A 12,116-nucleotide genomic window follows, 5' to 3' on the forward strand; every position below is an offset into this window, starting at 1 on the left:
ACACCCATTGATTGATGCCTCACTGTTAAAATTAATCTGGTGACCAAGCATGTGTTCTCCCTCCCCCAAGTTGTCCCTTCTGCATGAACTTGGCCCTTTCCATTTCCAGTGTCTGTCAAATTAAAGTTGCTTACCTAACCCACCTGGTGAAGGGGTGAATGTGATAATCTTACTGCATGCTAAATGCTATTCTTTCTCATGCTAATGTCCAGACTATGAGTACCCTTGCTAATATAGCTAAAATGTCACCGCCCCAACATAAGAGAGCAGTAGCTGCTGGCTCAGAAAAACCATGAAGCTTGCAAAAGTACCCAAAAAATTGAACACCACCCCCCCAAGAAAAAGCCCAATGAGAATTCAGCAAGCTCAATGGCCCTAGAATGCTGACGTAACTGTTTGCTAGATGTGCGTGTAAACTTGAAAAGTAGGGTGGGGAGAGGAATGGAACAGGGCAGACATAACTGAAGTTGTGCTCTCCAGATGTTGTGGAGTTCGACATCTCTTGGTCAATATGGCCAGTTAGATCTGATGGGAGTTGTAGCTCAACAACCTCTGTAGAGGGTATTGGCTTCCTCTGGAACGGAGTATGCTGAACAAGAGCACTCCACAGATTTATTACATGTCTGACTTGTCCTGTATAATTTTAAAATGAGGCTTCCAGAATTGTAGAGTTGGAAGGGACCCTGAGGATCATCTAGTCCAACCCCCTGCAGTGCAGGAATATGCAACTGTCCCATATGGGGATCGAACCTGCAACCTTGGCGTTGTCAGCACCTCACTGTAACCAGCTGAGCTACACGACCCAATAGTATTATCCTCACGACAGCCCTGTGAAGTAGGTGAGGCTGAATGATAATGACTGTCTGAGTGAGCTTCATGGTTTGAGCAGGGATCTGAGCTGCTGTCTCCCCACTTATCATCACTAACTATTACACCACACTGCCCCACATATGGGACGGGTCTGTTTTTGGCCTGCAGACTTTGATGCTCTTTGAAGATTCCTCCTTCTCCTCTGATGTTCTTGGAGCACGAGACACTTCCTGCTGCTTGGTGCCAATGAGCACCAGGCTATACAGAACATTTTCTCTTTGATAAGGCTGGAGGAAACTGGGGGGGGGGGTGTACTGATGTATTGTGTCTTATGTCTTATGATCCTTTCGTTGCAGCTGTTTCCCCACCCCTACCCTGAAGCTAGTTCCCTAAAACTGCATGCCTGGGGGAATCTTCCCTTCCCTGCATGGACCATGTCAGAAATGTCAGAGAGCACTCTGTGTGAGAAATTCGAGGCCAATGTATTTGCCAAGACCCGGTGCCAGAACTGCTTTCGAACTCTCACTGCTCACAAGCGTGGTAACCAGGTGAGCTTATATTTGACCTTGGTTATTGTGGGCAGAGGGGGAGAGTATCCTCTATTGCATGTTTTTTTTTTTGGGGGGGGTGCTGTTCCCAAGGAAATGTAGGAAGCAGAACATTCCATGGCGAAGTAATGTTAAGAGGCAATATTCCTAAACGAGCAGTTGTATAAGGCTTTCCAAGATTTATGATCTGCATAAGATGCACTGCTCTGTTGATAAAAAAATCATGGGATCTCTTCCAACTCGACAATTCTAAGGGTGATCTCGCCCAGCCCCCTGCAATGCAGAAATCCTATCCACAACCATCCCTGGGTGGCCTCAAACCACCAACTTTTTTTGGGTTAACAGCCAGATGCACTGAGCCATTGACTTGTTGGGCATCATAGGAAGCTGCCTTATACTGCATCAAAGCAGTAGCCCACCCCAAAAGCCCTACCTGGAGATGCCAGGAATTGAACCTGGGACCTTGTACATGTAAAGCAGACGCTCTGCCCTTGAGAGTAGGCCTTCTCCTACCATGAACAGGGCCTTTTTGGTTGTGGCTCCACCCGTTTAGAATATCTTTCCTTGGGAAATAGGAATGGGACCCATAACTGCTGTCTTGAAGAGAACGTCAGAGACATTTTCATTCCAGTCTGTGTTCAGTTAGTTTCAATGTGCTGTGCTTTGAAATGTTTCTTGCTGCTGTTTCTAACTTAGTAGGCTCTTTGGCGCACGTAATTGTGGTGGTTATGCTGCATGCCTTAATCTTTTCTCTTTCCCTTTTTTTTTTTTTTTTTTTTTTGGTAAAATTGCCCAGTGAGGACAATGAGGCCTGAAAAGCAGTCGATAGATCTCTTTAATAAATAACTTTAAACCTTCCCCAAAGTTGGCAATTTGACAGGTGACAGAGCATGACAATTGCCAGAGCAGCATGGCATGTGCATCATAGGGAGGGGTAAGTTTTTTTTAAAGGCTGGGAAAATAAGAAAATGGTGTGGCGTGAGTTATCGGCAGAGCTGAGTGAATGGGACTGAAGCATAACTGTGAAATGATTCGGTAGCCAAGGACTGAGGCATGTGCAGGATCACGAGAGAGGCTGGTGCCTTTAAATTTGCAGCAACACACAGAGATCACTGAGTGTGACCATCGCCACAGCTTGGGTGTTCATAATATTTTCCTTAGATGTTAGCTCTTTCATGACGATTGCCCATGTGGTTTAGTGGTTTAATGTTTTGACTGTGATCTGGAGAACTGGGTTAATATCTCAGTCACGGACTCACAGGTTGTCTTGGAGTAAACTGCTGCCTTCCAGCCTCTGCTTGCCATCCTCTCTTCCAATTCCGGTCCTTTCATCATGGTCTTTTATACTGGGTTGTTCTAAGGCAGGAGTCAGCAACCTTTTTCAGCCATGGGCTGGTCCACCGTCCCTCAGACCATGTGGTGGGCTGGACTATATTTTTTGGGGGGGAAATATGAACAAATTCCTATGCCCCACAAATAACCCAGAGATGCATTTTAAATAAAAGGACACATTCTACTCATGTTAAAACACACTGAGTCCCGAACCGTACGCGGGCCAGATTTAGAAGGCGATTGGGCCGCATTCGGCCCACGGGCCTTAGGTTGCCTACCCCTGTTCTAAGGGCAGCCTGGGGATGGAACTCTGCCTCCTCAATGGATCAGCCCCCCCCCCCCTTCATTGTTTGGAATTGCTGCCTATGCTCACGCTTGGTCTCTCTTCCCAGATTCATCACATCAGTTTCTCTCAACATAGAAAGCCAGCTCATGCAGAGTTGAGACGGGTTGCTCCATCTAGCTGAGGACTGTCTGCCCTTTCTGGCAGCAGCTCTTCAGACAGGGGCCTTGGAGAGGCCAGGGATTGAACCTGCAACCTTCTACATGCAAATCAGACGCTCTGCCACTGAGCTATAGCCCTTCCCACATCCTCATTGTAATTCCTTTGGCTTTAATGTATCTGCAGGCTGTAATCAAGGCTGGACCCAGAAAGTGAGGAGCACCAAACTTCCAACATTAGGGTTCTTATACCTTTAAGAGCTGGGTAGAAGAGGGAATGTTGGTAAATTCCGCTTTTTCTTCCCCTTGCCCTGTTGCGATGTGACGAGCTCCACCTGCTGAAATGTCCTTTTTCTGCGGCTGTCGCAGTGTCAAAAGGCTGAGCATCCCTGCCACAGAGCAGGAAATGGATCTGGCCTTTGCCCAGCTCATCCATTTTCATATCTTAGAGCAACTTTTGGGGGGAGGGGGGCAGTGTCGGGAACTGGCTCTGGTAATCCGAGCAGCTATTGGAGGGAAGCAGGGGCTTCCCCTGCTGACAAGCAGCAAGAAAGGAAAGGCATTTGAGTGCTGTTTGTGAATGTGGACTTTGAATGAGACCACAGAGGCTGCTAGATTATGTGTTAATGAGATACTAAGGGTTCCGACAAGAGGTGTAAAAGGCTGCAAATGAGGTCTCAATGGCTGCTGGGCAGTGTAGTTAGTGGTCTCCTTGTTTTAATGGAGATGGGCTCTGTATTTTTAACAACTGTGGGGCAGGGAGTAGTTCAGCAGGAAAAACTTCCCCAGTATTGTTTGATAAACACACTTATCAATGGGCTTGGTGCTTTAAGAGGCTGTTCTTCAAGGAGCTTGCAAGCCTGAAATGCAGCGGTCAGGATGGCTTGTCTGATTTACCTTTAATTTGAGTCAGACTATTGTTCCCTTCAGCTCAGTATTATCTATTTACTGACTGGCAGCCCTTTCCCAGCTGCACCTGAAGATGCCAGCGGTTGAATCTGGTCATGTTTTCCCATGGGCACAAAAAATGCAATGCTCATTGGCCGAAGAAACTACAGATCATGCATCTCCTGCCTACATTTGACCTTGCCTAGTAGATAGGCATTCCAGCATTTAAAAACAAATAAATTCAGGAACTGATCTCTTGCAACGAATAAAGGAGTATGGATGCCACAGCATTAACACTCACCAATTGTTTAATTGGAGCAGAGGAGAAGCTGCTACAAATTTAGGGGTCACCTGCAGTGCTTTAAATGATTGACTTTCCTAAGTTTCTCAGGACTAACGCAGGCTCTTCTGTGCTAAATAAAACAGTTTAATTGCCGCACTAGGAGTCCACACCTAGGAAAAGTGGATCGGCTGTGATATTTCTAACAGTGGAGTGTCAAGCCCCCACTTTTTAATCTTCCTTACAGTTTTAAGAGGATGCCTGAAATGGTCGTGGTCAAAGTTACACCCCTCTCCTCCGCTCAGGAAAGTACCGAAGCGACTTCTACACTATAAACATTGATCTGGCTTGAAACCTGCGTTCCTGTCTTGGTTTCAGCAAGAAATTCATACAGGCCATTCTAAAAGCTCCCGAATCTCCCCGCAGAACGACATTTCACAGGTGTGGATAACGGGGAGAGAGAGGCACCTTAATTCCTCCACTCCACATTAGAAATAACTGCAACCTGTGAATCTCGCTTCACTTTGGCAAGTCATGCTTTTGCTTCTACTGCCCAGAGTTTATAAGTTCCTTCCAGGATCGGGGTGGGGGGGAGCCTGTGGTTCTGCAGATGTTTCTGAACTCCAGCTCCCACCAGCCCTAGACACCATGGCCAGGGGTTAGGAATGACAGGGCGGTAATCCAGCAGGATGTGGAGCTCTGCACCTTCCCTGTCCCTGCTCTGGGATAGAGATGCCAACCTGACAAGGGACTGTTTAGCAAGTGTTGGTCTTTAACTGCGGCCCTGGATTAAAAGGCCAGGCAGCCTTAGTCACCTGTCAGCTCCTGGCCCATTCGCTGGCTGGCCAGGTGTAAACTCCATCCCTCCCTATGGGGTGCCAGCTGGTGTCCTGTTAACAAAGGGTTTCGTGTTGTTCATTGTTTGCTGCGCTGGATCAGCCTGGGGTTATGAAATAGTAATGAGGTTCCCTCTCTCCCCAGTCCTGGCCCTCTAGAATTTCCTCCTGGCTCGCCTGCGATCTGCTCAGAGCCATCCCTGCTCAACCCCCCCCCCCCACTTGATCAGGACAATGGAGGGGAAGTGGTGCTGACAACCAGCCTGCTAGGGACCCTCCCTTTTGGAGATCATAACCTGCTAAGGTAACTGGGCTGGGGTGAAGGCGGGGTGGGTGGGATGACTCTCCAGCTGGCTAGGGCAGCGAGGAAGCTCTTAAAGGGACAGGCGCGCTTGAAATGGAACTCTGGATCTGAGCAGGGAAGGACCTGCTGTTTGTCTTTGCTTCTGGAGCCTTGTGAAATCCCCTCTCCCAAGCACTGGAGGTCAAGCAATAAGGAGTGCTTCCTATGTTGCTGAGCCCGCCTGTGCTTCCGGGGTGCTTCCCTGCCTTGCTTGTGGGGCTGAGTAGGAGGGATGGAGTGGAGACTTCCTGAACCATAGGATTGGGTGATGAGCAACCTCCTGCACAAGGCAGGAAGATTTTCTATATCTCTGCCCGATTAGCCTGTGACATCTAGGTGACCCGGTGCCATGCCTGAAGAAACAAGGAAGTCTCCTCAGCTTTGGAGATGCTGCAGGCACCTTTTGAGAGCAGGGCTCCATGAGAGGATGGTTGTCAAGAGAGGAGTGCTCTGTTTACGTTTGTGACAGCGCAAGGCAAGCGTTGCTCATCCAGTCTACACCTTCCAGTTAATGTAGCGCAGGAGGCAGCGTGCCCTTTGCCGGCTATTGATTGCCACGGTTGATCAATTGGGAGAACGGCGTTTGGCATATGCTATTTATATTTTTGGTTTGCAAGCTTTTTGGTTCAGACCCTGGTTGAGCCTTAACACAAAGAATACTTCGTCTTAACAAATGACTCTCAGACTTTCAGTCGCTAAGCATGCTAGAGTCTGAGAATGTTTTCTCTCTCTTTAGGAACCCGTAACTTGCTCTTTAAGCCACTGTCCTCAGAGCGAATTACTGTATAGCTCCAAGCCAAAAGCCTGGATCTCATGAGTTGCCTTAAGCAAATTCACAAAAGCAAAGTTTGCCCATCCCTCCCTTCTCTGAAAGCATCTGTGACCCCCTCAGAAAAAGGCTCTCTGGAGGATCAGGACCCCCTCCAGAACAATGGGGCATGGGGAGCTGTACTGGAAGGAAGTAATGGAGTTTTCCTTCCTTGAATTAAAGTTAATTTAAGATCCAAGACTAATCTGGGTTGATTCTCTCTCTCTCCCACCCCCCACCCGCAAGGTGTTGCTAGGCACTTGAAGGACTCAGAGCAAAGGCCTGTGGTCCAAATTTTCAAAAAAAAATTTAGATGTATAGATTGCTGTGGAAAATTTGGGTGGCTGGGCTAGGTTCTCACCAGCTGTGCTTTGCAGTGGAGCCAGATGCTGTTAAAAGTTTTAAAAGAGGGGGGAATTAACTTTTTATTGTCATTTTATAGTTGTCTTACATAACCACAATCAGCAAAACCAAAAAGCTGCAACTATTCGCTCTGGAGAAACCATCGCTGTTGTGATAAAAACAATTCCCACACAATAATAGCACACATTTCTATAAATAGGAATATATATGTTTGCATGTGTCTGTATATCTATGTGAAATTTGGTTGTCATAAAATCCATATGTTGGTTTAAACCCTAGGGACTGGTCTTCCACTTTCTGGTGTTCCTGTAAAGACAATAAAGTTCCTGCAGTCTCCGGCAAAAGTGGCCCTAAAGTTATATTCCTCTTGTTAGGAGTTCCAGGTTCTGCTGTGAAAGAGGCAGGATGTGCTTCCCCACCCCATCAGTGCTTTTCTGCAGCTGCTCCCTGCACCCCATATATCATTGGTCAGGAAGTTCTTCCTGATTTTCTCAAGAAAACCTTGTGGTGCCGGGTACAGGAGTCTGCTGGAGTTTGGAGGAGACAGACCCTTCCTTCTGTGAACTCCCTTGTGCTCACTTAGGACCCAAGCCAATGATTACAAAATACAATAATAAATTTTTGCAACAATGTGAAGCAAAATAGCCTTTTCAGCCAGGGATTATTATTATTTTTTTGTGGGGGGGGGTGTGCCTTTTGTTTTTTAGTCCAAAGTTTGTGGACAAACGTCTGGGGGCTGTGTGAGTGGGGGGGGCAGAGATAAAAGTGGGCATAGCAATGAATGTTGAATGAGAGTTGTACCTTTGTGTGGCTGGGATGTACAAAAAGCAGAGGGAGATATTTGGCTCTTGGTCATGTGGTTCCTCAACCCTCTTTTCAAACAGGGCTGGATTTAGGTTTGATGAGGCCCTAAGCTACTGAAGGTAATGGGGCCCTTTATATGTCCAGCTGTCCTTTGTCAAAAACAAATTGTCACTGTTTTTTGTGTCGAATATATGGTAATTGATGGACGTAACAGGTATCTACTGTAAAGCCATTTGCACATGTTGCAATGCATCCAGTTCATGCAGAATGTAGGCACCCTGTATACAAAAAAGAGCAAGCCAGTGCTATTTTAGGGAGCAGGCTAGCAGGCGGGGCCCATTATTTACATCATAGGAGCCTACACAACACAAAACACTGTTGCTGTATATAGGTTTTATTTTATTTGTTTTTAATCTTATATTTTGGAAATGTACATCCAGGTTTTTTTCCTTTAAATTTTTTTGGGGCCCCCAAGAGAGTGGGGTCCTAAACTATAGCTTGTTTAGCTTATACAGTGGTACCTCAGGTTAAGTACTTAATTTGTTCCGGAGGTCCGTACTTAACCTGAAACTGTTCTTAACCTGAAGCACCACTTTGGCTAATGGGGCTTCCTGCTGCCCCTGCGCCGCCGGAGCACAATTTCTGTTCTCATCCTGAAGCAAAGTTTTTAACCTGAAGCACTATTTCTGGGTTAGCAGAGTCTGTAACCTGAAGCGTATGTAACCTGACATACCATTGTACGTAAATCCGACACAGGTCGCTGTTTTAATAGGGTTGCTAGATGAACCCATCAAAATATGCTAGGAGGGAGTGCCACAGTTGAGGAGCCACCATCAAGAAGGCTGTGCTGTATTTGATCTTTCGATTTATCTTGGGAAATTGCACAATGGGCTTGGGTTGGAGTGAAATAACCAAGGATCAGATTGTTAAAAAAAAAAGTTCTGTTGCCTAAATAAGAAGAGGATAAAAACAAAAAGTGGATCCACCTATTACTTTCCTATACAAGTGGTACACAGTGTCTCAAAGAGCTTTTTTATGTAAAGGACACTGCAGTCTTTAAAGCTTATACAGAACTCTTCATCAAGCAGACTGAGAAGGCAACTGGGGTGTGGGTGTATGGAATGTGGCAACGTTCTTTATTGCTCTCTGCTGTGCAAGCAAGACATTTTATGTGCCCTGAAGAGTACAGAGGGAGCACCATGGTGCCCCTGAAATATCTCCCACCGACTCCCATTTCTTTCTGACAGGAATTGAAGGAACACGCAGCGAAAACTCCCAATTCCCTCGATGGTGACAACGTGGCCAGTCCCTGTGACCCCTTGTGCATTTTAGTGCCCCAGTGTGAACTCTATGTCTGTGTGGGCTCTGAGGACAAAGATGAGACGTAAGTTTTCTGATTGTGCCGGGAGGGGGGAAACGCCCCCCCCCCACGGTGATTCCTGTTGGTGAACGGAATATGAGTGATTAGGGAGGTATCCTAGGCCCAAATGATTAAGGGCCTTGTAGATTAATAGAGGAACCTTGAACCTGGCTTGGTAGTGCATGCGCAGCTAGCACAATTTTTTTAGAGCATGGGAGCTGTGTTGGGACTCCAATTCCCATCAGCCCCAACCAGCGTTGGCAGGGGGTAAGGAATGTGGGAAAAGGTAGTCCAGCAATTTCTGAGGAAGCCCCAGGTTCAGATTGTCTGCTGGTGTAACAATAAGGTGGCCGCTGAGGCCTTCCTTGGCTCTTAGCGTTGGCTACCTTTACACTGGCAATGCTCGGCCATCTTGAGCAACTTTCTGCCATGGGCCCAGCGCTTGGCTTTAGCCCTCACCTGCTGGGTGGTTGTCAACCATTTGTGTGTGTTTTTGCCGCCCTACAGCTGGCAGGAAAGCTTGGAGTACACCCAGCTGAGCTGCAGAGCTGAGGAAGAACCCACAGAAGTTAGTACCTGTCCCAGCACCAGCACCGTCCTTGATGCAGAAGCGGATGTTGTTGACACAGATGCCCGTGCCACGCTCGAGGTGAGATGGAACTGTGTGTATGTGTACACGTCTCTTGGCAGCCTCATGTTCCCTTTGTAATATTCCTTATTTCTGAGCCTCTTTAGATCCCTGCTGAGGCACCACTGCATCCCTGCTCACCAAGCAAAGGGAGGCAGAGCAGATCCTTATACATTGCCTTGCAGTTTAAGGTCACCTTTACACCATGCATTTCAAGCACAGGGCTGCCTCCCGGATAGCTCAGCTGGTAGAGCACGAGACTCTTAACCTCAGGGCCATGGGTTCGAGCCTCACATGGGGCAAATGATTCCTGCATTGCAGGGGGTTGAACTAGGTGACCCTTGTGGTCCTTTCCAACTCTGCAGTTCTCCCTAAAATAAAAGTCCTGGGAACCGTAGTTTAAGGGAACTGTAGCTTTGTGAGGGGTAAAGTACAGTTTCCGAGAGACTTTGGGGGAAGCCACATGCTCTATATGTACAGTAACTTGGGGAACCTCAGATTCAGAGGCACCGACTTGCGCCTGAGATCGAGAGAGCCGGTGCATATTGCACATGCAATGTCGCATCATCAGGAGAAGACCAAGTGCGGAGCCCAATGTGGCACTGCTTCAGTGGCCAGCAGCTCCTTCTCTTTTGCTCTCAGGAGGAGCCGGCCACTGAAGCCACAGCGCACTTGGCCTCCTTTGCCCCCTCAACATTGAGAGGGCCTGGCCCACACCCCACAGAAGGGGCGGCAAAAACACCTCGGCCCTATAGAGTTGGCACCAGTGCTCAGACTGTATACCAAAGCCCTCGGAGCTTTCTGCAGGCTACCCCCCACTTCACACCTTCCTTGAGTGTTTTGGCTCAGCTGGAATGTGCCCTTGGGCTCTGATATGGCATCCTGCATGCCTGAATGGAGGGTCAAAACTAGCCTACTGTACAAAGGTGAAATTTGCATGGCCTGCCTACCAGTGGCATGTGGCCTCCAGATGTTTGCCTAGGTGGGAATGTGGCCCTCAGTTTGAAAAAAGACACCCCCCCCCCCGTTCCTGACTTAAAGCATCTGGGGCCCTTCTCCTAGGGACCTGATGTTTGGTATCTCTGACACACAGGCTTTCCTGCTGACGGACAGAGGCAGCAGGGCAGTGTAGGAAACAGCCTCTCTTTTTCTGTGTGTTCCCTGCCTCCCCTTTACATAGGACTGGGAAATGACCAGGCTGCTTGAGAGCATTTTGGAGCCTGACAAAGACAGCACGATGTACTATGCAGGCCAGAAGCAAGAGGCACGACCTGAAAAACTGCATGCTGATAGACCCAGATGGGCGGACCCAGCATCCTCTGGGAGAACAGAGTCCTGGAATTGCCCAAAAGCAGGTATGTGTCATCCCCCTCCTCAGTCTCCTGACCTCTCCCCACCTCCTGCCAGCACAGATCTTTCCGTAGATCTTGTTTCTTCCGAGGGTGGGAACACACCATCCCAAAGGAAAGAACTGTAACTGCAGCGTTGCACTAGGAACCCAAATCCTGTGCCTGGATTTAATAAACAGGAATACATTTGCATAATCAGTTCTCCCACTGATTAGGATCTCAAGCAACTTTTAGCGGGATTCTGAGATGGCAAAGGGCAAAATGTGCTGAGTCAAGCATCCTGTCCCTGCAATAATTTCCACTTGTTTGATGGGACTTCGTAAACATACCCCCTAAATCTGTTATGGGGTTCCCCCAGCCTTTCGGGGCAGATTTGGCATGCAGTGGGGAGAAGAGAAAAAGTCCCATTGCACAATCAGAAATCCTTGTCTGATGAGACGTGCTACTCGGATCCCTCCCTTTGTTCCTTGACCAGGAGGGCTATTAAGAGTGGGGAGCTTTTACATTGAAAAGTCAATCTGGAAATGCCAGAAACTGGATTCTGCCCACAGTACAATAACCTAATGGAAGGATGTCGTTTATAATTGTTATCACCTGACCTGGGACCTGCTGGTGAGGTGCTTATAATAAATGTAGATGTCATCATCTTTATAATGCACACGTACCCCTAGTGTGGTTGAGGACGTGGCCCTCTGGATATTCCAAAAGGGCTGAGCTTAGGGGACCAGCCATTTCATTATGCAACAGGGCAGGGACGGAGAACCTGCAGTCCTCGCGGTTAGGGGATGGATATTAGCTCTGATGGAGTTTGGATTTGATATCCTGCTTTATCACTACCCTAAGGAGTCTAAAGCAGCTAACATTCTCCTTTCCCTTCCTCCCCCACAACAAACACTCTGTGAGGTGAGTGAGGCTGAGAGACTTCAGAGAAGTATGACTAGCCCAAGGTCACCCAGCAGCTGAATGTGGAGGAGCGGGGAATCGAACCCAGTTCACCAGATTACGAGTCCACCGCTCTTAACCACTACACCACACTGGCTCTCATGATGGGGGACATGTCATGCTCCTTCTGGGGCAGTTTGCCCTCTTTTGGTCCCCACCCTGCACTCAGCTCTCACTTGTGGCTCCTAGATGCTGTCAACATACGACAGCGACCATGCCCCAGGAAATGGCTTTGACTGGCTGGCTAAAACAGGTGAGAGTAGCCGATGGGTTTCAAAGCCTCGGTGAATTAGGGGCTTCCCCTGCATGTGAGGATAGGCTCTGGCGGATTGTGTGGACGAGACCAATAGTGGGTTCAACAGTCAAGAAGGTGGTTTCTGCACG

General features: G+C 48.0%; 1 protein-coding gene across 2 annotated transcripts in view; it reads left to right on the plus strand.

The window, feature by feature from the left end:
- TRIOBP (TRIO and F-actin binding protein) overlaps nucleotides 1-12,116 on the plus strand; it is a 62,285-nt gene that overhangs the window by 1,093 nt on the left and 49,076 nt on the right. For both annotated transcript variants that reach the window (XM_083462282.1, XM_083462283.1), the window contains exons 2-5: nucleotides 1,167-1,358; nucleotides 8,701-8,837; nucleotides 9,321-9,462; nucleotides 10,622-10,796. In XM_083462282.1, the coding sequence (XP_083318408.1) occupies nucleotides 1,245-1,358; nucleotides 8,701-8,837; nucleotides 9,321-9,462; nucleotides 10,622-10,796 (568 nt within the window). In that variant the 5' untranslated portion in view covers nucleotides 1,167-1,244. The remainder of the gene's footprint in view (nucleotides 1-1,166; nucleotides 1,359-8,700; nucleotides 8,838-9,320; nucleotides 9,463-10,621; nucleotides 10,797-12,116) is intronic.

The sequence above is a fragment of the Podarcis liolepis genome (assembly GCF_965112155.1).
Source record: "Podarcis liolepis genome assembly, chromosome: 10".
NCBI lineage: Eukaryota > Metazoa > Chordata > Lepidosauria > Squamata > Lacertidae > Podarcis > Podarcis liolepis.